A 27692-nucleotide genomic window follows, 5' to 3' on the forward strand; every position below is an offset into this window, starting at 1 on the left:
GTTTTCTGCCTACGTGTTAGCTTTCTTGATCACCCCCACTTGCCGACTTGTTACCAGAATGGTTGCTTAGGCTTGCAGAAGCGATTAACCTGCAGCAGTTGAGAACTGTATACATTCTTTCCTGTATCTTGCTATCAGAACTACTGCAATTTAGGGATATAAAGAAGTCTGGCTTTTCTTTCTGCACTGAGAACTTCAGCCCCACCAGAAAAAAAAATTGCCCCACAAGTCACAAAATCATGGCTACAGGCCTGGATATCAGCATCCTCCAGGTGGATCCATGCAGCTGGGAACTCAGCCCAGGCAGAATTAAGCATCTTACTGGGAGATAAGTTTCAACCTAGTGCTTAACTCTCCCCACTGAAATGAGCTTGGCAGAAGGGCTGAACGTTCACTGAACTATTTCCAGTATTTCTACAGCATTTTAAGGACTTCACACATATTATCCTCAGAACAATACCGTAATCCAGGCCAGCATTACCACCCTCGTTGTATTCATGGGCAATGCTCCCTCTAAGCAGTGGAGTCTTGTGAGCAAAAATCCTCCTTTGCGAGCTGCTGGCATTAAAGTTGTGAGCGAGCGATTTGGCTGCTGCATGAATTAGTTCGCTTTGAAGTCCTCCTCCCTGAGCTGAGACAAAAAATGTGTGAGCCGGAGGCTAAAAACTGTGAGCTAGCTCACACTAGCTCAGCTTAGAGGGAACAGTGTTCACGGATTAGCTAAGGTTTGAATACAGGGAGGTTTGGCCCACATGCGAGATGCCTGCACCGTATCAGGTCTCCAGTGCAGGAAGATTGCCTCTGAATACTCGCGGCACCATTTGCTGATTCAAATTACACCAATAGCCCCCATTCTGAGGTTCTGTCCTTCATCCTCCAAAAGGTTCATCCTTAAAGCCTTAGGAGAATATGTAACAGCCACAGAATTCTAAAGTTGGGCCTACAGACCGTCCAGTCCAACCCCCCGGGTACCCACAAAAGATGACCTAAAGCGTCCAGTAATCACCCAGCCTCTGCTTGAACACCTTGAAGGTGATCTGAACAACAGGGGAAGTTTTAACGGCAAGAGCAGTTCAGGAGTGGTACGCAGGGCTCCTTTTGCATATTAGGCGACACCCCCCCCCTAATGTAGCCAATCCTCCAAGAGCTTACAGAGGCTACTGTAAGCTCTTGCAGGATTGGCTACATTAGGGGGTGTGTCGCCTAATATGCAAAGGAGCTCCTGCTACAAAAAGAGCCCCGGGGGGAAAGGGCCACTAAGTCACAGCTGAACTATGGTGACCCCATCGGGCTTTCGAGGCAAGGGACAACCAGAGGCGGTTTGCCATCGCCTGCCTCTGTGTAGCAGAGCCCTGGACTTCCTTGGTGGTCTCCCATCCAACCCTACTTCGCTTCCAAGATCCGAAGGGATACAGTTGGCCTGGGCCGTCCGAGTCAGGGCCTTAGGTAATGTTTCAGAAAGACAGCACCGCAAAGTCTAGATCAACGCAGCAGGCCGGAGCCTCATCGGGACAGAGGCCGCAGCGGAGCGTGCGCGGAAGTGCGAGTGGTCCTGGCCGGAAATGGAATCGCTACAGCCGGAAGAAGGGAACCTCAAAAGACCAGCACCAGAAGGGACGCCGCCGACTACCTCCCGCAAAAAAAGAACAGGACAACAACCGAAGAAGATCCGCCGGAAAAAGGGTGCCTGATAGGGTAGTCACCACCCCTATATGTCTGTGGCCCTAGGTTGGATTCTGTAAATGTGACTAGCACCCTCTGTAAGCCGCCCAGAGACCCTTAGGGGTTAGGGCGGGATAGTAAAGCGAATGAATGAATAAATAAATAAATAAATCTAACTGGTAACATGGGTACCAGTGTTCCCTCTAAGCTGCGCTAGTGTGAGCTAGCTCACAGTTCTTTAGCCTCCAGCTCACACATTGTTGTCTCCGCTCAGGGAGGAGGGCTTCAGAGCAAACTAATTCATGCAGCAGCCAAATCGCTCGCTCACAACTTTAATGCCAGCAGCTCACAAAGTAGGATTTTTGCTCACAAGACTCCACAGCTGAGAGGGCGCAACTGAGGGGTAGCCCAGTATATCCTGTCTATTCACTATGCCTGTAAGAATTCGAGACAACATCAGGCAGCTCAAGGGGTCATCCCGCGCAGTGACCAAGAAGCGGTTTCTCTACCTTGACCACCGGGGCATCATTTGAGTCCTTTATTTTCTCCAGCGACGACGACCTTTTGTTTTCGAACATCTTGACCCTCGTGAGGACAGACTGCGGCTTCATTGCCGGGTCGTCTTCTTCTTCCGCTGGTTGCGTAGGCAGTGGTTTACTGTTGGAAGGCAGAACTTCTGGTTTGCTTTGCGGCGGAAGGGGAGGAGGTGCCCCGGAGGGGTTGTGGGAAGGCTCGTACTGTCCGACTTTAGCAGTGAACCCTTGTGGCAGGGCCGGCTCGTAGCCTCTGGGCTGCGGCTCGAAGTAATGCTTCGGTTCGGGAGACCTGGGCACAGTGGAGGCGTAGGTGGGCGTCTCCGCTTTGTATCTTCCGTGAGCCTCGTACCCGGCGGCGGACTGCTCCTCGTATCTCAGCTGCGGGAGGCCGAAATTTTTGGAGGCGTGCTCGTAGCGAGGCCTGTTGTCGTAAGCGGCCGCGGAAGGCGGCTCTTCGAAGCGAGGTTGTGCTGGGAAATAGGATCTGCGGTCTGTGCTGTCTTCTGAGTTTTGCCGGGGATCGAAGTCTCTGGACGGCTGGCTGTCGTACGGTGGCCTGGGCTGGTAGGACTGCTTTTCGTCGTAGTACGCCCAGTGGTCGTCGTAGGGGGGTACGCGCTCCTCGTAGTGAAGACGAGGGTCGTAGCCGCGAGGGAACTGGTCTACGTAGTTCGTGGACTCATACCTGTACGCCAAGGGCTCGTAATCTCTGCTGGGCTGTTTGTCCGGGTACTGGCCTTGCGGCTCATAGGCCAGACTGGATTCCTTGTCCTGCCGTTGCGTCGCGTGACCGTGTGCTGGAGGTTTCAAGACGTAGTTCTGCCGGGGTGGTTCCTCGTTGAGGTACGGCTCCTCGTTGATGTAGGGGTCCTTCCTGTACATCTGCAGGGAAACCACAAGAGTTTGCTTCAGGCACCTGAATAGCCGGGGACCTTAACGGCTAAAATGTGGCAGGACGTTTTTTAAAAACCGGCATTTCACTTCCTCTCTAAATGAATAATAAAACAACCGGACGGCACAGGTCATTATTTTTGGGAATTCAGTATGCTGATAAATTTAAAATCAATCCATGAAAGAGGCAATCATCTAGAACCACGGTTCTCACTGTAGGAGGTAGACCCTACTGAAAGGACGCTTCTCACTTTCCTTGAGTGAGTCAAGATAGCAAATCTGAGCTAGAGCTCACCCTTTTTAAAATTTTTACTTTATTTATACCCTGACTTCCTCCCCAATGGGAACGCAAAGCAGCTTGCATGATCCTCTCCTCCATGTTATCCTCACGCCGACCCTGCGAGGTAGGTTAGGTGGAGAGTGTGTGTCTGGCCCACGGTCACCCAGGAAGCTTCCATGGCAGAATGGGGATTCGAACTTGGGTCTCCCAGATTCCTAGTCTAACGCTCTAACCACTACACCCTACAGGCTCTCCACCACAATTTGGTGGCTGCAAGCAGAGGTCATTTCGGGGGGGGGATCGCGGGGGATCGCAGTTCCCCCGGGTGAGGTACGGGGGGACAGCCCTGCCCCCTGCTTCCGGCTGCCCCGCTTCCGGCCCTCATTCAGCCAGGAGGAGGCAGGAGAAGTGGAGCTGCAAGGCCGCCGCCGGCAGCCGGGACCGTTGGGGGCGGAGTGTGTGGCCTTATGACACACTTCCGGTGATGTCAGGGGGTGTGGCATATGTTAATGAGTTATGCTAATGAGTTCCCCTAGCTCTTTTTCTATGAAACGAACCCTGGCTGTAAGAATGTTGTGTTGCACTGATCTGGGATGCCATAGCCAATTGAATGCTTCTTAGTGTATGTTATGCTGGTTTCTGTTTTTCCCCTTCTTCCACATCTGGCCGTTCCCACCTCGAAATGCGAACATTCAGTACAGATTGAAATTGCCTTATTTTTATTATTTTTTTGAATTTTACGATTTGTTTGAGAACCTTCGGCAAAGTCCGACAAATTCCAGCGACCAACATACTAAACAACTGGGAGCCATCTCCCCTTAATCACAGGCAGGCCGTAAAGCAGAGGCGGATTTTGGAGGACATCCCACATTTCCCCAAAAGTCACGTTAACGTCCCGGAGAAAAAGAGAAGCCACGTGCTCATTAAAACAAAATAAAATAAAAGCTTTGAAACGAAATGAGTCTGCAAGCTCTAAATCAGACGTTTGATTTCCCGCAGAAGAATTAACAGAGCTCATGCAAACCCCAAAACAAGAAGTTAGATTATTCGTTAGATTCTTTTTTGTGAGCTGTAAACATGCGCAGAGAAATGGGGGGGGGGGCGGACGTCGCACGGGGGAGGCAAAGCAAATCATGATCGCGTGCGAGCTCTCGACGTGGCATAGTGAAAACGGGCCCATGCAGAGGTACCTTTGCTGGGTCTGTGTGCAAGGACGGCGGCTCTGGATCTCTTAGCATTATATGAGGCGCCTCCATGATGGGTGTTCTGAGGGGGCCGGCTTGAGACTGGAAAGAGTTGTAAGAAGCCAGGCCTGGCTCCTCCAATCTGACATTAGTGAGGCTTAGACTGGGGCGGACGGTGGAAGTTGAGGAAGCCGCAGGGTTTGGTTCTGGCGACGGGGGAAGGTAGGGGGCTGCAGGTGAGGCGTCCGCTTTCTGTGGAATGTTCAAAATATATAGGGTTTTTTTTGGGGGGGTACAGTCTATACAGTTTGCCAGTTCACGATAGCACAGGATCTAAGTTTCAGGGCAAAGAAGGTCGTGCACAAAGTCTTTTAACGGAACATTCTTTAGTAAACACAATCTCCGGCTGACGTGGATGTACAGAAGGTTAAATAAAAGCCCATCTGTTTGGGCTGCCAGGAATAACTGAGAATTCACCTTGGAGCATCTTATAGAACCTGCCAGCAGATTTGGAGAGGGGATGTGGGATAAACCTAAAGGCAACCGCACGGGCCTGTTTCTCCCAGAGGAGTGAACAGCAGTGAAGGATGCGTGCGTGACTGAGAGTACAAAAACTGCATCGGGAATATTAAAACCCGCCTAGAACTACAGCCCAAACCTAAACCAAGGGAACGGGGGAGAGGAGAAGTTATTAAGCAGGAAATCTGCAAAGGAGATCCACTGGTGGATATCCCAGTATGTCAACTAGTTGGACTCTGGAGTCTGTCTACGGCGGAAGACTGTGAGGGTCGCCTGGGGTCAGCGTGATGTGGGGAGGGAGGGTTCCAGGGTACCGGAGGTCGGTTCACCCTTTGCTGCACCTCAGACACCTGGTGGTAGGTTGGTTACATCACCGACCTCTGCCTACTTGTGCTTATTCCCGAGTCCACGGTTGGGTTAGGTTGGGCGATTCCTCCGTTCTCTCTCTCTCTCTCTCTCTCTCTCTCTCTCTCTCTCTCTCTCTCTCAGCTATCGGGGCCCTCCTCTTCCCGACGTCACCATCCCCCCTTCCTCATAAGCACCAGGTGTCATCCTCCTTGGACAGCGCTTCCTCCCCCTTTTAACTCTCCCTCCTTCTGACTCCTCCCCGTCCTCCCGACTTCTGAGTAGCATGGCCATGGGATTGGTTCGTTCCTCAATCCCGCCTGTTCGCACCCACCCTGCTTCTTCTCTATCAGGCCAACGTCGCTGGGGATGCTTCCCGGGTCCCCCCAACCAGACCCCCCGTGGCTGTCAGTGTTCCTTGGGCCGGCCTGGGAGGTAAGAGTCCGGGGACCCCCTTAAGGGTTTTATCTTCGGGTACCCTCTGGTTAAGTGGTTAAGACGCTGAACTGCAGGCTGTGGAAGGTTGGTAGTTCAGCAGTTCAAGACCCGAGTGTGCCGCATGACGGAGTGAGCTCCCGTCTCTAGTTCCAGCTCCTGCCAACCTAGCAGTTCGAAAGCAAGAAATTGCAAGTAGATAAATAGTTACCACTCCGGTGGGAAGGTAACAGCGTTCCGTGCACCTTGGAGATGAGCACCGCAACCCTAGAGTCGGATTCGACTGGCTTTCGAGCAAGGGAACCTTTACCTTTACCTTTTTACCCTCTGGAACGTAGGAACCTCTGGTGTTCCTCTCCCTGCTGCTGGCCCCGAGCTCGCCCCTCTTATGGGGGCCCTTAAGCTGTGGGGCGAGCCCCTGCTCCGGCTTCCTGGCCGAGGGGGAGAGAGGCAGGAGGGGTTGAAGACTGTCCCAGGGGGTGAAGACTGTCCCCCCGCCTGACAAAAACCTCCCATGAAGTTAGTTTTAGGAGGAAGCCATGTTGGTTTGCAGTAGAAAAGCTAGCTTTGAGTATAGTAGCACCTCAGAAACACCGAACAGGTTTTTCGGGGTGCCAGCTTTGGAGAGTAAAGCTTGGCATCTGACCAAAAGAGCTTTGACTCTCTGAAGGCTTATACCCAGAAAATCTTGCTGCTCTGTGAAGTACTACTGGGCACAAAAAACGGAGCAGGAGAACGAGGATCGGGCCTAGTAAGACGTCCTTCGCGCTGCTCGGCCTAGCAGAAACGTTACGGGACACTGTTCCCAAAGGTCGCCCCGTAAAACCCGCAGAGACAAAAACTTTCCTCCTTACCGGCTGAGCAGTGCTTGCCTTAAACCCAGGCGACTCTATCCTGTGATTTGGTTGCGGCTGAGCGGGTGGCGCATAAGGAGGGAACGTTGGGTTCTCGTGGTGCATGCCCGACGCATCTTCTCTTACGGGTTCGGAGGACCGCGTGATGGCCGATTCGGGAGGTGTCCCCACCTCGTCGTTGAGCGTCTCGTCTAGCTCCTGGTCGGTGTAGGCCCCGCCTTCCGTGTCGGTGTCCTCGTAGTCAGAAGTATGCCGACTGTCCGTGCTGTACATGGAGTACTCGCTGCCCGGAGCCGACAGGTAGGACAGGCGGTCGTCGTGGAGGTCGAGGTCATCGCTTGTAGCGCCATCTGCCTGTGTCAAACATATCGGATTTTATTGCCGCAGCGTGCAAATGGGTGGCTCTTCCACCCCAGACTTCAAAGCAATATTTTGAAATATCTAACAACAGAATAATATTCATAACAGAACTGAGATCACTGACAACAGAAGAGAGATTAACGTAAGGACATAAGGGAAGCCCATGTTGGATCAGGCCAATGGCCCATCCAGTCCAACACTCTGTGTCACACAGTGGCCAGAAATACCAGGTGCCCTCAGGAGGTCCACCAGTGGGGCCAGGACACTAGGAGCCCCTCCCACTGTTGCCGCCACCCCCCCAAGCACCAAGAATACAGAGCATCACTTGCCCCAGACCGAGAGTTCCTATCTATACCTTGTGGCTAATAGCCACCGATGGACCTCTGCTCCATATAAGAACATAAGAGAAGCCAATGTTGGATCAGGCCAATGGCCCATCCAGTCCCAAACTCTGTGTCACACAGTGGCCAGAAACACCAGGTGCCCTCAGGAGGTCCAGGAGTGGGGCCAGGACACTAGAAGCCCTCCCACAGTTGCCCCCCCACCTCCAAGCACCAAGAATACAGAGCATCACTTGCCCCAGACCGAGAGTTCCTGTCTATACCTTGTGGCTAATAGCCACCGATGGACCTCTGCTCCATATAAGAACATAAGAGAAGCCAATGTTGGATCAGGCCAATGGCCCATCCAGTCCCAAACTCTGTGTCACACAGTGGCCAGAAACACCAGGTGCCCTCAGGAGGTCCAGGAGTGGGGCCAGGACACTAGAAGCCCTCCCACAGTTGCCCCCCCACCTCCAAGCACCAAGAATACAGAGCATCACTTGCCCCAGACCGAGAGTTCCTGTCTATCCCTTGTGGCTCATAGCCACGGATGGACCTCTGTTCCATATGTTTATCTAATTCTCTCTTGAAGCTGTCCATGTCTGTAGCTGCCACCGCCTCCTGTGGCAGTTAATTCCATGTGCTAATCACTCTTTGGGTGAAGAAGGACTGCCTTTTATCTGTTCTAACCTGACTGCTCAGCAATTTCATGGAGTGCCCAAAAGGAGTTCTTGTATTGTGAGAAAGGGAGAAAAGTACTTCTTTCTCGACCTGCTCTATCCCATGCACAATCTTATAAACCTCGATCACGTCACCCCTCAGCCGTCATTCCTTCAAGCTAAGATTAAATCTCCAAACAGAGTAAAGAATATTCACAGATCCGGGACTTTCTGAAATGCAGTTCGCAGACTTTATGTACCAACTAGTCAATCTTACTTACCTTGCACTAATTATCCTGTAAGATGAACATGGCTATAAACAGTGACAAACTGTACAATCTGGACAGTCATTACAAATCCAGTTTGGTACCAGATCAGTAAGGAATACCTGATAAAGATTTGGCATTTAGTGGAAATGGAGGACTCAGGAATACCGAGGAATTGCTGATCTGTGCCCATGTTCCCTGATTACTTTTGAAAAGTAAATATGGTTGCCCACTGCAATTTGTGTTTAAGGTTTTATGCGATATGACCCATAACTATGCTATTTGCCTTACTTTTAAACGTGTCCTATGCATGAGATATTCGATTACCTATTGTACTGAACGTTATTTCTGTACGGCTCTTTTGTCAAAGACCCCCAAAAGGACTTCTGTGCTGTGAAGCAGACAATGAAACGGCAGGTGAAATTAGACATAAACCAGGTCCCCGCAGAGAGATACGAAGGACAAACTGCCCCAAATTGGACTGCGAATTCACTATGGCTTCTCAGGACAGATTTCTGAATCCCAACGAATTGCTGTCCTGAAAATGTCAGTTCGAGATAAAGCCACCCACAACAACCCTTACATAATCGCTTACAAGCCAGCAAAATTGCCGGTTGTTACTGGGAGGGCAGAGATGCAGGCAGCGGAAGGGTTTCGGGGCACAGCGGCTGCTGGCCCGTGCCGGGGGCAAAGAGGACCTTTGTAGTGTGCGACGGATCTCTTGCGCAGGGACAGACTGCTGCAACCTCTGCTCTTGGCGGAGAGCACCTCTCTCCATATTCCCACACCGCTGTGGGAAGACGTAATCCAATCAGACTGTCTTTAGAGACACAGAACTCTGACCTGGATAGCCCTAACTATTCTGAGCTCATCGCATCTCTCGGAAACGAAGCAAGGTTGGCCCTGCTCAGCATTTGCGAGGGAGGCCACCCAGGAGTACCAGGGCTGTAACATGGAGGCAGGCAACAGCAAACCACTTCTGGGCGCCTCTTGCCTCGAAAGCCCCACAGGGTCGCCATAGGTCAGCAGTGACTTAACGGCAGAACACACCCATCCACGCACACATATGCCACATCAGAAAGTGGTTTGGAATTATATTCCAGCAAATCGCTCATTTTTAAGGTTTCGTAATCTCTTCCGACAGTGACCTTTACAGGGTCTGATCAGAAAGGGAGAGCTGCTTCTCAGGGGTCATTCCCTGCGGGAGCGCACAGGAGCAGAGCTCTGGCAGTAAAGAGCCCAAGGGGCAGGCACATGGAAAAAGCCCCGCCCCCTGCTCCCAGTAGCACTCAGTCAGAGCAAGAAGCAGAGTCCCCCCCGGTCCAAAACAGTCCAGTGGCACCTTTAAGACCAAGTTTTATTCAGGTACCAGCTCTCCCTCCTCTGCGAGGACAGATCTGCACGTCCCCCCCCCTGAGTCTATGCACCAACTCTGGGCTTTCCATCAGTGTTCTCTGCCCCTTCTACAGAGGTCGCATCTGCCCCTGTATATACTAAGGCTATTCCAGGTGAGGTAAGGTCTGCACAGTCTAAACTCTCCTCCGGGAGGGAGTTTAAAGTGGCACTATTTCAGAGCACCCTTGGGTGGTTGCGTTAGACTGGAGGCTTTGTGACTGGTTTAATACAGTGATCGTCAACCTTTCCGGGCCTGCGAGCATGTGACAAGAAATCACATGACGGGAAGAGAAGCAGTCAGAGATGACCTCACTGCTGTTAAGGCCAAAAAAGGCAAAGATCAAAGCTATTGAGGAATCCTCTCCACCGAGTGACCTCATCCTCCTGTTCCACTGAATGTGAACACAAAATACCACAAAATTCTCACTTTCTACTCAGCACAATAGTTCTTTATTTGCGTATGCGCAATGCATCAAGTCCTCACTCTCTAGGATGCTCTACTTACACATGCGCAGTGGCACAAAATCTTGGCTCTCTAGAAGGCTCTCTACTTGGATACGTGCAACAAGCAAAGATCAAAGCTAGTTTCCACCGAGTGACCTCATCCTGCTGTTCCACTGAATGTGAACACAAAATACTACAAAATCCTCACTTTCTACTCAGCACAATAGTTCTCTATTTGCGTATGCCCAATGCATCAAGTCCTCACTCTCTAGGATGCTCTACTTACATATGCGCCGTGGCACAAAATCTTGGCTCTCTAGAAGGCTCTCTACTTGCATACGTGCAATGGCTCCAAAATCCTCTCTCTCTACGAGGCTCCTCCTCACACATGCGCAATAGCTTCCTATATGTGTATGCGAAATGGCACAGAATCCTCGCTCTCTAGGAGACACTTCACACGTGTGTAATAACTCTCTCCTTGTGTATGCGAAACGGCACAAAATCCTCGCTCTCTAGAAGGCTCTCTCCTCACACGTGCGCAATAGCTCCCTACTTGTGTGGTCGCAGTAGCAGCAAATAAAAAAGGCAGCTCAAAAGCTGTTGTTCGCCACCCGATATGCAACATCAATGTATCGCACTTTAGAATTTGTTATATGTTTTTAATCTGTGTTTAAAAATTTTATGTAAGCTGCCCTGAGCCTGCCTCGAGGGGAAGGGTGGGGTAGAAATTCAATAGATAGATAGATAGATAGATAGATAGATAGATAGATCTACTTGTGTAGTCTCGGTAGCAGCAAATTGAAAAGGCAGCTCAAAAGCTGTTGTTTGCCACCCGATATGCAACATCGATGTATCGCACTTTAGAATTTGTTATATGTTTTTAATCTGTTTTTAAAAATTTTATGTAAGCTGCCCTGAGCCTGCCTCGGGGGGAAGGGTGGGGTAGAAATCCAATAGATAGATAGATAGATAGATAGATAGATAGATAGATAGATAGATAGATAGATAGATGATGATGATGACAGACAGACAGACAGACAGACGGATGGATGATGATAGATAGATGATAACAAACAGACAGACGGATGGATAGATGGATGGATAGATGATGATGACAGATAGATAGATGATAGATGATGATGATGACAAACAGACAGACAGACGGATGGATGGATAGATGACGATGATAGATAGATGATAGATGATGATGATGACAAACAGACAGACAGACAGACAGACAGACAGACGGATGATGATGATAGATAGATGATGATGACAAACAGACAGACAGACAGATGGATAGATGGATGGATGGATAGATGATGATGACAGATAGATAGATGATAGATAGATGATGATGATGACAAACAGACAGACAGACAGACAGATGGATGGATAGATGATGATGATAGATAGATAGATAGATGATGATGATGACAAACAGACAGACAGATAGATGGATGGATGGATAGATGGACGATGATAGATGATGATAACAAACAGACAGACAGACAGACGGATGGATAGATGGATGGATAGATGATGATAGATAGATAGATGATAGATAGATAGATGATGATGATGACAAACAGACAGACAAATGGATGGATAGATGATGATGATAGATAGATAGATGATAGATGATGATGATGACAAACAGACAGACAGATGGATGGATAGATGGACGGATAAATGGATGGATGATGACAGATGATAGATAGACAGACAGACAGACAGACAGACAGGGTGATTATTCAGGCTTTTTGATGCAGCAGGTGGAGGCTCTGTGAACTGCCTGCAGGTCTCGACTGAATCAGTCCCCACTGATGACCACTCATTTAACAGGCAAGCGAAGATTCTGATGGAGAAGAGTTTGATTTTACAACCAATTCTATGGTCTGTGCACTTCACAGGAACTCCTTCGAGGGGAAAAGCGGACTAAATGCTTCTGAACAGTAAGAGTGGAGACTGAGATCCCATACCTTTCCTTCCGAAACCCAAACTAACTGATTCTGTTGTTGCTGAATTGCTTCCTTGAGAGCGCCATACCAGCCGTCGTTCATCGAATTCAAGTTAATAGTGGCTAAAAACAAAAAATAAAAAAGATAAGAACAGAAGAAAAGCCCATGTCGGATCAGGCCAATGGCCCATCAAGTCCAACACTCTGTGTCACACAGTGGCCAAAAATACCAGGTGCCCTCAGGAGGTCCAGCAGTGGGGCCAGGACACTAGAAGCCCTCCCACTGTTGCCCCCCCCCAACTCCAAGCACCAAGACTACAGAGCATCCCTTGCCCCAGACCGAGAGTTCCTATCTATACCTTCTGGCTAACAGCCACTGATGGCTCTCTGCTCCATATTAAGAACATAAGAGAAGCCAATGTTGGATCAGGCCAATGGCCCATCCAGTCCAACACTGTCACACAGTGGCCAAAAATACCAGGGGCCATCAGGAGGTCCACCAGTGGGGCCGGGACACCAGAAGCCCTCCCACTGTTGCCCCCCCCCCAAAGCACCAAGAATACAGAGCATCCCTTGCCCCAGATTGAGAGTTTCTACCAATGTGCCAGAGGTAGCACTTAGAGCCCTCTCTGTGGGCACGCGTGCCATCACCCCAGCCAGGCCCAGACCATCATTAAAGTGTCGAAGTCTCTGCCAAATAATTTTAAGTAAATGAAAGCATTTGGGATTGCTTTCCTTACTTTGTTTGGATCATCTTAAGTTAATGTATGAGTCGTTTTTTCTAAAGTAAAACCTCAGTATTCAGGTTAAATTTCCGTGTTGGCACTTTGCGATAAATAAGTGGGTTTTGGGTCGTAGTTTGAGCACTCGGTCTCTAAAAGGTTCGCCATCACTGCTCTAAGCGATGGTGTCTTGTGAACAAAAATTCTACTTTGTGAGCTCCTGGCATTAAAGTTGTGAGCGAGCGATTTGGCTACTGCATAAATTAGTTTGCTCTGGAGCCATCCTTCCTGAGTGTGGACAAGAAATGTGTGAGCTGGAGGCTAAAAAAACTGTGCGCTAGCTCACACTAACTCAGCTTAGAGGGAACACTGGTTCCTACTTATACCTTGTGGCTAATAGCCATTGATGGACCTCTGATGGATCACTGCAGCAATTTTGCTGAAGGCAGAGCTACTGTTGAAGTAAACACGGCATTGCAAATTCTACGACGTTCAGAAGTCTGACACTACTAACATCCTATCAGAAACTAGTTTGGCTTTCCATCAAGAGAAACACAACACAACAATATCACAAGTTTAGTCTAATAACACAACTGTTATCAAAACGGCGTCTATCAGGGCTCTTTTTGTAGCAGGTACTCATTTGCATATTAAGTGACACACCCCTAATGTAGCCAATTCTCCAAGAGCTTATAGTAGATCCTGTAAGAAGAGCTCTGTAAGCTCTTGGAGGATTGACTACATTAGGGGGTGTGGCCTAATATGCAAAGGAGTTCCTGCTACAAAAAGTGCCCTGGGCGTCTTACTCCGAGGTCCTGACACATCGGTGCTTTTAAGCGCCGTTCAACGGTCCCTTCCGGGCACTCACCTGTGAAGAGGTGATGGTTGTTTTTCCGTAGCTTGTGGGCCCTCTCGTAGAGTTTCCTGGCACTTTTCCGGGATTCGGGACAGAGCCTCATCCGCATGGTCTTGACGCCCTGCTTGGAATCCGGGTTCAAGAACACCACGATGGGATACCACTGTGCGTAATTCAAACGGTCCACCGCGTTTGGAGTGACGTCGAGCAAGGCGTGTTTGTCCTGCGGAAACAGCAGCGGGAGGAAATGACGCGCTCCGGCAGCAGGCCGTCCCAGAGGAACTGTGTTCTAAAGGTAATCTGAAGAGGCAAAGTTTCTCTTCAGGCGTGCCTCGCGTCAGGTCTAAAAGCTGGCTCCCTTTAACCGCTCCTGTCATGATCTGGGCTGTGCAGCTAGAGGCAGGCCCAGGGAGCCTGAGTAGCAGTGGGAGGAGGCCAGGCCTACAACTCCCAGAAGCCCCTGAGAGGTTTTGGCACTTCTAATAAAAGAGCTGGCACAGAAGAAGAGCTGTTCTTCTTTGAAGAGAGCAGGGCCAGAAGGAGGGCTGCTGCTGGGAGAGACCTTCACCCTGAGAGGAAGGGTGAGCAGTCTGAGGCCCACTTGAGACAGTGAGCTAGGAGACTGTGAGTCTAGTCACGTTAGGCCATTTGGTTTCTTTAGGCCATTTGGTTTCTTTTCTCTTCACCCCCTTATTGCTATTTTTCTTGCATCTTGTTTTTCCCATATTGGGTTGCCCTCCTGTGGGAATAAAACTTTTATTTGTTGTTTACTCTGCCTGGTCCTCACGCCTATTATTCGGCCAAAAGGGAGGTCTGAAGGTCTTGGGAGGGTGCTCTGGGCCTTCTCAAGGGATCCTGAATGCAGAGTGGTGGCAGCGTCAGGTGACGCCCCACTTCAGCCGTGAGAGCTCCATTACAAGGGCAAAAATCAGAGGCAGGCAAAAGGGTTAATTACCAGGAGGGTGGAGAGCAGCAGACATTTGCAGTCACAAGAAGGCAAGTTAAGAAGCAAGCTACGTACACCCCGAGGCTGTTTTGAGCCCGCGAAGAGAAACAGCGCTACTGTTATTTATTCCCTACTGAGGTGTAAACCGCGGTGGTAGGCAGTGTTCCCTCTAAGCTGAGTTAGTGTGAGCTAGCTCACAGTTTTTTAGCCTCCAGCTCACACATTTTTGTCTTAGCTCAGGAAGGAGGGCTCCAGAGCAAACTAATTTGTGCAGTAGCCAAATCGCTGGCTCACAACTTTAATGCCAGTAGCTCACAAAGTAGAATTTTTGCTCACAAGACTCAACATCTTAGAGGGAACATTGGTGGTAGGACCACATTTCCAGTGGGTGCCGGTGACAGCTTTTTAGAAGACAGTGACACATCTGGGGTTTGCATCACAGACCCCCACCCATCCTACGTGGTTTGGCCCTAAGACACACATCTGAAAATGCAAGTGGCAAAGTGATGAGCAAAAGTGCATACCCGACACCTTGCAGAGTCTCCTGTATGGCGTTATTTCACTTGGGAACTTCCAAACTCCCAGAGCCGCTATTTAAGTACGTAAGAACATCAGAAGAGCCCTGCTGGATCAGACCAGTGGTCCCTCTAGTCCAGCATCCTGTCTCACACAGTGGCCAACCAGGTCCTCTGGACGGCCAATAACAGGGCATAGAGGCCGAGGCCTACATAAGAACCTAAGAAGAGCCCTGCTGGATCAGACCAACAGTCCATCTACTCCAGCCTCCTGTCTCACACAGTGGCCAACCAGTTCCCCTGGAGGACCAACAACAGGGCATAAAGGCCAAGGCCTTCCCCTGATCAGGACCTAAGAAGAGCCCTGCTGGATCAGTGAGGGTCCATCTAGTCTAGCATCCTGTCTCACACAGAGGCCAACCAGTTCCTCTGGAGGGTCGACAACAGGGCACAGAGGCCAAGGCCTTCATAAGAACATCAGAAGAGCCCTGCTGGATCAGGGCAATGGTCCATCTCATCCAGCAACTTGTCTCACACAGTGGCCAATCAGTTCTTTTGGAGGGCCAACAACAGGGCACAGAGTCTGAGGCCTTTCCCTGATGGTGCCTCCTGGCACTGCGATTCAGAGGTTCCCTTTAGCCAGCATGGCTAGTACCCATTGATAGCCTTATCATCTTCCATGAATCTATCTAATCCTCTTTGAACGCTGTTTACTCCTGTAACCATTACTACATCCTCTGGCAGTGAATTTAATCACTCTCTGTGTAAAGCAGTATTTCCTTCTGTCTGTCCTGAACCCACTGCCCATCAGCTTTATCGCATGCCCTCGAGTTCTAGTCTTTTGGGAGAGGGGGGGAAATTACGGATAACTTACGCGTGGGTCAATCCCTCCCTCCTACCCAAAACATATCCTTCTCCCTGAAATTAAATCCCCCCTGGAGTGTAATTTCCAAAGCGATGGAAGGGTCTTGCAGAAAAGAGAGGAACTCGGATGCAAGCAAAGGATGTCAAATGTAGAAAGCTTGCTGCAAAATTAGAAAGGGCCGAAAAAGGGGCAAGAGAGGGTTAAGATGAAGCAGTCAAAAGCGGCAGGTTGGCGGCCATGGGAAAGTCAGGCCCACCCAACCGCAGCCTTTTCAATGCCTCCTTGGAAAAACAGCGCACACCAGTGTTTCCCCGACCACTTGTTACTACGGAGTGTGTGAAAACAGTTTGAGCGCTTAATCACTTACTCGGTCAATTATCTGTTTTATCGTATGGAGACGGATAATGCCAGAACTACGTTGGTCCGTCCCGGCGTCCCTCGGTTCGCTTTCTGTGGAAGAGAAAGCCGTCAGTTATCACCCACCGGTCAGTCATTACGCACAACACTTTCACCTTTCTTGCTCACAATGTCAATTCAATTCGATTTGTTACGATCAAAGATCAGGAAATACCTTAAAACGTTGCATATCGTTAACAGCAAGAACACAACCAGACAGTTGATACAGATAATTTTTTTTTTTTTTAATAAGACAAAGTGAATTTTAAAATTTCCTAAGAAGTAAATAGCCTTCTGTCTGATTAGGATGGCCAGAGCACGAAACCTTGCCACCTTAGCAGCGGTTTCATTACAAATGCCAGCTAAAAGAAGAGTAGAATAAAACTGGTTAGACCTGCCTGGGTAGGCGACGATTATTGGAGTAATATATTTAGAACGAATCTCGTGGTAAAATCGGCAAGATGAAAGAGCGTGCTCAATTGTCTCGACCTGTCCAGAATTACAAGGACAGCGTCGGCCTGCGTATGGGCCATGAGTGTATGTATCTCCCTTGCAGGAGGGCAGACGGGAGAACTTTTAATCGTGCTGGAGTAAAAGCTCTGCGGTGCTTAGGGAGTCCTAACGAATAAAGGTAACTGGATAAAGCAAAATTTAGTTTTTTATTTCTCACCACTAAAAAGTGTGAGGCTCGTGCTCTGTGCTTCTGGAGAGACGTGTCCCATCATCTTTGTTTGACAATAGCTTTGGCTCCTTGAAATCCAAGGTGTAGAAGGGCAGTACTAGAGAAGCCTAGAAGTGCCCGTTTTGTATTCTATTGTGGAAACCCAGCTTGAGCAAAAACTATCTGAAAGGATTAAGGGGGTCAAGCACATACACTACAATTGGAACGATACAGAGAAGATTAGCATGGACTTTGCACAGGAAGGTGCTACTTTGGTGATTTTAGAAACAGAAATTAAACCACGGTTGGGGGAAACTTCAGTTTTTCAACGACACATAGTTTATTCTCGCGCAGCTGGTTAAGAACTGGGCCGCGAGAATCTGCTACGCGTGCAGGAGCAGACCCGTTCTTTCCCAGGCACCTCCAGTTAAAGGCTATTGGGTAAAAAGAGGGACGGGAGAAACCTCTGTGGTAGCCAGCTTCAAAACAGATTGCACTGGACAAGATGGAACTCAGGTTGCAGGGCACGATGCAGCTTCACGCGCTCTGTTATCCATTTGCATATCTCGCCGGCGATTTCCTTGAAAGCACTTACAATTTACATAAGAACGTAAGAGAAGCCATGTTGGATCAGGCCAATGGCCTATCCGGTCCAACGCTCTGTGTCACACAGTGGCCAAAACCCGGGTGCCCTCAGGAGGTCCACCAGCGGGGCCAGAACTCCAGAAGCCATCCTACTGTGCCCCCCCCCAAGCACCAAGAAGACAGAGCATCACTGCCCCAGACATAATGACATAAGAGAAGCCATGCTGAATCAGGCTGATGGCCCATCCAGTCCAACACTCTGTGCCACACAGTGGCCAAAACCCAGGGGCCATCAGGAAGTCCACCGGCAGGGCCAGAACTCCAGAAGCCCTCCCATTGTCCCCCCCCCCCAAATCACCAAGAAAATACAGAGCATCACTGCCCCAGACATAAGAACATAAGAGAAGCCATGTTGGAGCAGGCCGATGGCCCATCCGGTCCAACACTCTGTGTCACACAGTGGCCAAAACCCAGGGGCCATAAGGAGGTCCACCAGCAGGGCCAGAACTCCAGAAGCCCTTCCACTGTCCGCCCTCCCGCCCCCGCAAGCACCAAGAATACAGAACATCACTTCCCCAGACGTAAGAACATAAGAGAAGCCATGTTGTATCAGGCCAGTGGTCCATCCAGTCCAACACTCTGTGTCACACAGTGGCCAAAACCCAGGGGCCATCAGGAGGTCCACCAGCAGGGCCAGAACTCCAGAAGCCCTCCCACTGTTGCCTCCCAAGCACCAAAAATGCAGAGCCTCACTGCTCCAGACAGAATGTTCCATCTATTGTGGCTAATAGCCACTGATGGACCTCTGCTCTGTATGTTTATCCAGTCCCCTCTTGAAGCTAATGCAGGGAACTTTGATTCACAAAGCTCATACCTAAAAAATCTTATGGGTCTCTAAGGTGGTACTGGACTTGATTCTAGCTCTAGTTTACACGGACACCTTGACTATCCCTCAACAATTCCACTAAAAGCTCTGAGGCCGTGGCCACACCTTTGAGATTGGGGTGGGGCATTCCGCGGAAAGAGCAAAGGGAAAACTTACTTGCAATCTGATAAATATTCGGTTCTTCTCTCGCCAGCTTCTCTCGTGCCACGTCGGCGATTGGCCCGAAGATGGTCACCGGCCTGAGAAATCCAGCTGGAATTGAAAGGAACGTGCCGGTGAGTCTCCGAGGAGTGAGTCGTCCCTCCGTGCCTTCGATCTTCTTTGAAGCCAGAGCACTTACCTTCTCGGAGGACGACTCTCTCGTAGGCAGGAAACTTGGTCTGCACCGGTTGGGCAGACAGATCCTCTCTGCTTTTCCGGAGGTTTCTCTTGGAGCTGCGCAGGCCCCTGAACCTCCAGAAATCGGCCCGGTCCCCGCCAGCCGTCTTCGGAAGCGTGTACTGCACGCTCGCCAGCTGCTCGGCTCTGCGGAAGGAGGACAAAAATGGCAACGGACACCGGAAAGGGGAGAATTTGTGTGTCTCCCTCTGCTGGGACTGGCGGGGCTGGAAAGTGACATCAGGCTGCAGCAGAGTTAGGGCGAAGCTGCAGGTTTTTCAAGGTTAAGAGACAACAGAGGTGGCTCGCCGCTGCCCGCCCATTAAAGTAGTTTCATTCCCGTTGGGCACTGACCGTACGGGAAAACAGATCCCGACTTTTAAGGCGGACTATAGCTGTAAGGACCGTGGCCTGGATGGCCCGGGCTAGCCCGATCTCGTCAGATCTTGGAAGCTACGCTGGGTCAGCTCTGGTTAGTACTTGGATGGGAGAATACCAAAGAAGTCCAGGGTTGCTATGCAGAGGCAGGCAAGGGCAAACCGCCTCTGTTCATCTCTTGCCTTGACCTGGACGGCCCAGGCTAGTGCGATCTCATCAGATCTCAGAGGCTAAGCAGGGTCAGCCCTGGGAGACCATCAAGGAAGTCCAGGGTTGCTACGCAGAGGCAGGCAATGGCAAACCACCCCTATTCATCTGTCCTGACCTGGACGGCCCAGGCTAGCCCGATCTCATCAGCTCTTGTAAGCTAAGCAAGGTCAGCCCTGGTTGGTACTTGGATAGGAGACCACCAAGGAAGTCCAGGGTTGCTACGCAGAGGCAGGCAAAGGCAAACCGCCTCTGTTTATCTCTTGCCTTGACCTGGATGGCCTGGGCTAGCACAGTCTTGTCAGATTTTGGAAGCTACACAGGGTCAGCTCTGGCAGGGTTGCCAAAAAGTCCAGGCCCAGGGTTGCTATGCAGAGGCAGGCAAAGGGAAACCGCCTCTGTTTCTCTCTTGCCTGGACCTGGATGGTTCAGGCTAGCCTGATCTTGTTGGAGCTTGGAAGCAAAGCAGGGTCGGCCCTGGTTGGTATTTGGATGGGAGATGGTCAAGGAAGTCCAGGGTAGCTATGCAGAGGCAGGCAAAGGGAAACCACCTCTGTTCATCTCTTGCCTGGACCTGGATGGCCTGGGCCAACCTAATCTTGTGAGATCTTGGAAGCAAAGCACGGTCAGCCTGAGATAGTATTTGAAGGGGCGGCGGCCAAGGAAGTCCAGGGTCGCTACGCAGAGGCAGGCAATGGCAAACCTGCCTCTGAACATCTCGTGCCTTGAAAGCCCTACGGTGTTGTCGTTAAGTCGGCTGCAACCTGACACCACTTTACGCGCACACAGCTGTGAGCTGGCACTGCACAACTGGGAAAGCTTTCATGTGGCCGCGCCTCTGCCCCGCCCTGAAATCCCAAGAGATCACTGGCTGCTGGTAGCCATGGAGACCTGACAACCTGAAGGTAGCTTCCCGCAGAACTCTTTAACTAGAAGCCAGCTAGATACAGAAGGATGGGAAATGGAAGGGTCATGTGCCCTTATTTTAGCCAAGGAACAGTTCTGCCACTCATCTTGTTTGTGTCTTCCTAACTAAGGAGCTGCATGTGTTGTGCGGGCATTCCCAGTATTAATTTTTCACCTGTCTCCCTAAGATGCACCAAGCTCGTAGCCATGATTTTGTGGCTTCTGGGGCAAAATTTTCCCTGGTGACGCTGAAGTTCTCAGTACAGAAAGAAAAGCCATTGAGCCAACAGAAAGTGGTGACCAGGACAGATCTCTACATTGCAAGCCGTCAACCACTTTAGATGAGTTCTCAGCTGCTGCAGGTTAATCACTTCTGCCAGCCTCAGCAACCGTTCTGAGAACAAGCCGACAGGTGGGGGGGATGACTTCTATAGTCAAGAGAGCTAACCCTTAGCTATAAAAATCTCTGAAAGGAGACCAGTTTCGTGACACAGAGTTAGAAGGGTCCCTAGAGGTCACCTACTCCAACCCCCTTGCTCAGTGTCGGAATCAGTCAACTACAGCACCCCACTCTGCTTGAAGGAGTGCACACCTTTAAAAATGTTTTTAAATGATTGGGAAAAAAAGCATTTACAGGATAAATTCTTGTGGGACCTTTAAGAAAGGGGGCGGATCCCCCAAAAGCCCCACCGTAGCTATGGGCCTGAGAGGCACAAGTTACAATCAAGAGCATAATCATGCCATTCCAAAGCATTCCAAGAAACAGACTGATTTGCAAACAGATTCTACAGTGAATTCCTTTTAACTATTCTGCGTTTCAGAGATGTTATCCAAGGTACGCAGCACGACGCAAGTTTATAAGACTTGGCAATACGTCTCATTCTTCCAAAACGATACCTGTTTTTGTTGGGTATGATGCCTCTCTCCACCTCTTTGTGATTCTTGCCTATCCGGATCGCCAGCCAGGACCCCAGCTTGCCGTTGTACAACGTGTCCACCACCCGGAACACCTCTCCTTTGTTGAAGCTCAGCCCATAGGGAGACTCTTTCTCGTATTCAAAATGAGTTCTAATATAGAAAGAGTCGCCCACGTCTGACTCCACAATGCGCCGATAAACTGCAAGACAGGAGACATAACGTACGGTTTCTTTTAAATTTTTTTTAAAAAATAACTTTTATTAAATAAATATAAAACAATTGATACAGAGAAACCCAAACAATACAAACTATTTAACATTAGTAATATTCTTGATATTCTATTCGGTATATCTATCTAAAACTTAACTATTTAAAACTCTTACCGGGTTTTCTGATAATACAGTTGGGTTAGCAACCATCTTGTATAAATGTCAGAATCTGAGTTCAGCTAGCTAATGTAGGGCTTTTAACGTCAGCACCAGCAGCTTGAATTGTGCCTGGAAACAAATTGAGAGCCAGTGTAGATGGGTCAGGACTGGAGTGATATAGTCCCTGACTCCAGCCAGGGCCCTCCTGATGGCAGCATTCTTTAGCAACTGAAGTTTCTGAACATTTCTCAAGGGTAGCTCCACATAGAGCACATTGCAGTAGTCTCGAAAGTGGTAGCAAACACTGGAGAGCGTGTTTAGCCCACTTCCCAGAAGTGTGAACGCCAAAAGCCACAATTGCTGATGCGCATAAGTGCATATTGCCAGATTACCAAAAAGAAAGCCGCGCCTTACAGACACGCCTCCGCCAGGAGCAGGCCAGCAGTGCGAACACTCCCTTGCACCTCCTCCCTGGTATGCTCCTGCATCAGTCAATGTAGTGTGACCAGGAATACCCGGAACAACTTGTCTTTTTTGCCACGACTCTCTTGCGCTTCAAACTGCCAGTCTGAACTCAGCCTCAAAGTGGTTTACAGTCTCTTTTCCCTTCCCCTCCCCACAACAGACACCCTGTGAGGCTGGTGGGGCTGAGAGAGTCCTTTCGAGGACTGCTCTTGAGAGAACAGCTCTGAAAGAATTTATGACTGACCCAAGGTCACAGCAGCTGCACGTGGAGGAGTGGGGAATCAAACCCGATTCTCCCAGATTAGAATCCGCACTCTTAACCACTACAGCAAACTGGCTCTCTAAGACTTGTGTGCCAAGAACCAAGGGGTGCCTAAAACTTTACTTTCCAGCCTCTCGGAGAACTTCTTCCTCCTTCAAGATTAAAAAAAAAAAACCACCAAGAGATAACTGGAGTCAAGCTGAAGAAAAATGGAAGCAATGAGGACAAGTGATTCCTAATCTGCTTTATTACTCTTGTGCTGCAAAAGTTACTTTGGTTAGTGGAACGGTTTTATGGTCAGCCAAATCTACGAATAGATTTGCGGGAAGCATTCCCTTAAGGTATTGGGTGCTGTTTAAAGAAAAGTGAAAGACAGAAATATTATACTCAAAGATCGATAGTTATAGATGCTATGATATTAATTTGGCATAAGCTATGTAAATAGCTGCGGTGGCTCAAGTGGTTAAGACGCTGAACTGCAGGCCGGTAGTTCAGCAGTTCGAAACCCGAGTGCTGCATGATGGAGTGAGCTCCCGTCTCTGGTCCCAGCTCTTGCCAACCTAGCCGTTCGAAAGCAAGAAATTGCAAGTAGATAAATAGGTACCACTTTGGTGGGAAGGTCACAGCGTTCCGTGCGCCTCGACGTCTAGTCATGCTGGCCACATGATCACGGAAACGTCTCTGGACCAATGTTCCCTCTAAGCTGTGGAGTTTTGTGAGCAAAAATTCTACTTTGTGAGCTATTGACATTAAACTTGTGAGGGAGCAATTTGGCTACTGCATAAATTAGTTTGCTGTGGAGTCATCATTCCTGAGCTAAGACAAAAATGTGTGAGCCAGGGGCTAAAAAACTGTGAGCTAGCTCACACTAACTCAGCTTAGAGGGAACACTGCTCTGGACATTGCTGGCTCTTCGGCTTGGAAACGGAGATGAGCACTGCATCCCCAGAGTCGGATCCGACTGGCTTTTGAGCAAGGGAAGCCTTTACCTTTATCTATGTTGTAAATTACTCCCCTAAACCTTGTTTGTAGCTTCAGCAGTAGGTTGCCCCCCCCAAAACAGCTTGGCCTTGATTTCAGTGTAAACAATGGACGCATTCTGGCTTAGATCACTACTGTGATTTAATTAATGATAACAGGATATTGTCCTATGGAGTTATATGTCAATGTAGTAATAACAGCGTCTCTCTGTATCAATATTTGCAAACGGGAAACTTTAAAGTTCAAAAATTATGGGACCCGTCTAGTCCAGCCTCCTCTCTCACATCGTGGCCAACCAGTTCCTCTGGAGGACCAACAACAAGGCATAGAGGCTGAGGCCTTCATAAGAACATCAGAAGAGCCCTGCTGGATCAGACCAGTGGTCCATCTAGTCCAACATCCTGTCTCACACCGTGGCCAACCAGTTCCTCTGGAGGACCAACAACAAGGCATAGAGGCTGAGGCCTTCATAAGAACATCAGAAGAGCCCTGCTGGATCAGACCAGTGGTCCATCTAGTCCAACATCCTCTCTCACACAGTGACCAACCAGTTCCTCTGGAGGGCCAACGAGGCCAAGGCCTTCTAAGAACACCAGAAGAGCCCTGCTAGATCGGGCCAACGGCCCATCTAGTGCAGCATCCTGTCTCACAAAGTGGCCAAGCAGTTCCTCTGGAGGGCCAACAACAGCACATAGCGGCCGAGGCCTTCCCCTGATGTTGCCTCCTGGCTCTGAGATCTAGAGGATTAGCACCTCTGAATGTGGAGTTCCCCTCGGTCACCATGGGTAGCAGCCCTTGACAGACTCATCCTCCACGAATCTATCTAACCACCCTTTAAAGCTCTTTATTCCTGTGGCCATCACAACACCCGCTGGCAGTGAATTCCATACTTTCATCACTCTCTGTGATCCTGGGATTCCCTAGGTGAGCTCTCGCCCCGAGGACTGGGAAGTTCCTTACCATCCTTCTTCTTCTGTGCCAAGATCGTCACCTCTTCCCCTTTCGGGAGGTCGAGCAAGAAGAGCACGGCTTCCTCGCGGATGATGTTTGTGAAGTCGACGTTATTTACCTGGTGCAAAAGCAAGCACAGTTAGTTTTTGTTTTTTTAAAAAAATCACTGCACAGTTCCAAGGCCCTAAACTAAGGAGCTAGGCATTCTCTGCTATCTGCATGTCGATACCTTTATACAGCAAAGAAAGCTGCCCCGTTCCATAATTCTGGGGGGCTTCCACCGAAAAGGCCCTGTTTCGTCTTCCCCCCAGACGAGCTTCTTTGATTGGCGGGACCGTCAGGAGGGGCTCTTAATTCCCCGGCAGGAACATATGTTTGCACCAAAAAGAGAGAGAGGCCCAAATACCATCATTTTCCAATTTTTTCCCCCCAGAGGCTGTTTTTCAGACACTGGAGCCTACCCTGAGAATCTGATCTCCTTCTTCCAAGCCCTCTTTAGCGGCAGGGCTGTCCTCGAGAACGCCGGCCACGAAGATCCCGACATCGTTGCCGCCAGCCAACCGCAAGCCGACGCTGTCCCCCTTTTTAAATTTCACAAGCTTCATGCTGGGCCTGAAAGATCAGGAAGTATTTTTGAAGCCGCCACAAACACGTCGAGTTGAGAAAAGAAGGCTCCCTTTCCCCATCAACAACACTTCCGCGGCGCATAAATAAATGTCCCAGTGAACTGTTGAGCCAAAGAATGAAGTCTGAAGATTCGCATTCGGAACGGCCCAGAGATGCTGTAAACAATGCTCCCTCTAAGCTGTGGAGTCTTCTGAGCAAAAATTCTACTTTGTGAGCTATTGGAATTATAGTTGTGAGCGAGCAATTTGGCTTCTGCATAAATTAGGTTGCCCTGGAGCCACCCTTCCTGAGCTGAGACAAAAATGCGTGAGCTGGAGGCTAAAAAACTGTGAGCTAGCTCACACTAACTCAGCTTAGAGGGAACCCTGGCTGTAATCAGTGTTGCCTCTAAGCTGAGTTGGTGTGAGCCAGCTCAGTTTTTTAGCCTCTGGCTCACACATTTTTTGCATTCACTCAGGAAGGACGGCTCCAAGGCAAACTAATTTATGCATTAGCCACATTGCTCGCTCACAACTTTAATGCCGGTAGCTCACAAAGGAAATTTTTCGCTTACAAGAAGAAGAAGAAGAAGAGATTGGATTTATACCCCGCCCTTCACTCGGAGTCTCAGAGCGGCTTACAAACTCCTTTCCCTTCCCCTCCCCACAACAGACACCCTGTGAGGTGGGTGGGGCTGAGAGAACTCTGACACAAACTGCCCTTTTTCAAGGACAGCTGTGCCAGAGCTTGTGACTGACCCAAAGTCACATCAGCAGGTGCAAGTGGAGGAGTGGGGAATCAAACCCGGTTCTCCCAGATTAGAGTCCGCACACTTAACCACTACACCAAACTGGCTCCACAGTTTAGCGGGAGCATTGGCTGTAACACCCTGGCCTGGCTCACAGCTCTATTGAAAGGAGGAGGGCTGCGCGTTCGGATGGCTGCTTTGCATCTTGGTGGATAGTTACGAAGTCTGCCCGCATAATCACCACGGTGCAAAAACAATTTCAAACACGCCACGCTTTTCCCCCTTTAAAGCAAGTCACAATTACTTACACGGGAAACTGCTTGCTCCAGAGTACCTGGGACCAGGTTGGGAATACGCGCCTCCCTAATTTAATGAGAACTGACCCCTTAAGCCAGCACACTGAGACAACCGGTGACTAATACGGTCTGTGGGAGAAGGCAGATTTCTGTACACTCCTCTGAAACTGGGTGGTGGTGGTGGTGATGTTTGTCTTCACTTGCCCTTTGCCCTCACTTGGATGCCATCATCACTTCCTGGAAATCTAGGCAGTGGCAGAACTCGCACACGCTGTCCCCCAAAGGGCGTTAAGATCAGCAGGCAAGAATCTTCTGGAGGTCCCTGGCCCAAAAGATATCCGGCTGGCCTCGAACAGGGCCTTACCCGCCCTGGCCCCGGCCTGGAGGAACTCTCTGCTGAGTGACATCCGGGCCCTGTCTGACCTATTACAGTTTTGCAGGGCATGTAAGGCAGAGATGTTCCGCCAGGCCTTTGGTTGAGGCCAGTGACAATTCCTTTGGTTGGGAGCCAGTTTGGTGTCGTGGTTAAGTGCGTGGACTCTAATCTGGGAGAACCGGGTTTGATTCCCCACTCCTCCACTTGCATATGCTGGATGACCTTGGGCAGGCCATAGTTCTGTCAAAGCTGTCCTTGAAAAAGAGCAGTTTCTCTCAGAGCTCTCTCAGCCCCACCTGCCTCACAGGGTGCCTGTTGTGGGGAGGGGAAGGGGAAGGAGTTTGTAAGCCGCTCTGAGGTTCCCTTGGATAGTGAAGGGTGGGTTATAAATCCAATCTCTTCTTCTTCTTCTTCTTCCTTACATCTGACTGGCACCCTCCTCCCCCATGACTGAATGCTAGCACTCGCCACCTCGTTTTTAAAATGTTTCGAAACGTTTAAATGCTCTGAACATATTTTAAATATTGAGGTCTTAACTTATTTTACACTCCTACTGAATTCAATTGTTGTGAACCGCCCTTGAGTCTTGTGCAAGCAGGGAAGGGTGGTCAATTTTTTTAAAAAATCCAATAAATAAATAAATAAATTACAAATGAATAAATAACATTTGGGGAAACTTCTGGAGAAGTGGGTGGCTCCCGGGCTGCCCGGCACTTCTGTAAGCGGTACAAGCCGAAGAGTCCGGCTCCTGCCTGACCACCAGTGATGTTCTCTGGGCTGGAGAGATGACCACGGGCTCATCTAGTTATGGACTCCGCTCAGACTCATTTAATTATGGACAAAAGCGCTGCGGCGGCAACAAGCAACAATCCCATTACCGAAGCATGCCGTCTTCGTGGGTCGAGTTCGGTAGAGGGCCGTCGGACGGACTAACCGGTAAGTCCACATCCGGCTGTCCCGGCTGAGCGTAGACTGGCTTTGGTTCTGTTTAGAAACACACGACAAAGACAACAGATTGGATGGAACGGACTGCGCTTTTTGTAAAGTGGGACACAAATGCAGGGAAACGCTCGCCCTGCAAAAGGCTCAGTTAACAGCATTATTAGACAGACAGACAACCCTTATTGGCACGTCAAAGATAAAAGTACATTAAGATATATATTTTTAAAAAATACATCGATCGTAAGGCCAACCAAAATGAAATAGCTTCCCTGAATCGAATTGCAGACTGGAGAAAGACAGGCGGCATTAGAGGTCATGAGAGAGCTGTCTCCAGAAAGTAACTGCTGACCCTTGACAGTGTCAGA

The 27692-nt window shown here is 49.6% G+C and overlaps 1 protein-coding gene across 1 annotated transcript in view; it reads right to left on the reverse strand.

Annotated features, from left to right (window-relative positions):
• Positions 1-27692, reverse strand: part of TJP1 (tight junction protein 1) — a 189134-nt gene that overhangs the window by 25576 nt on the left and 135866 nt on the right. Inside the window, exons 10-21 of the mRNA XM_015419498.1 lie at positions 27264-27369; positions 24821-24971; positions 24369-24477; positions 21312-21531; positions 18886-19070; positions 18702-18797; positions 16385-16467; positions 13704-13914; positions 12136-12236; positions 6707-7060; positions 4560-4805; positions 2172-3080 (exon numbers count right to left, since the gene is read on the reverse strand). Of these exons, the coding sequence (XP_015274984.1) occupies positions 2172-3080; positions 4560-4805; positions 6707-7060; positions 12136-12236; positions 13704-13914; positions 16385-16467; positions 18702-18797; positions 18886-19070; positions 21312-21531; positions 24369-24477; positions 24821-24971; positions 27264-27369 (2771 nt within the window). The remainder of the gene's footprint in view (positions 1-2171; positions 3081-4559; positions 4806-6706; positions 7061-12135; positions 12237-13703; positions 13915-16384; positions 16468-18701; positions 18798-18885; positions 19071-21311; positions 21532-24368; positions 24478-24820; positions 24972-27263; positions 27370-27692) is intronic.

Source organism: Gekko japonicus, unplaced genomic scaffold (assembly GCF_001447785.1).
Source record: "Gekko japonicus isolate JY-2015 unplaced genomic scaffold, Gekko_japonicus_V1.1 scaffold653, whole genome shotgun sequence".
NCBI classification, from domain to species: Eukaryota; Metazoa; Chordata; class Lepidosauria; order Squamata; family Gekkonidae; genus Gekko; species Gekko japonicus.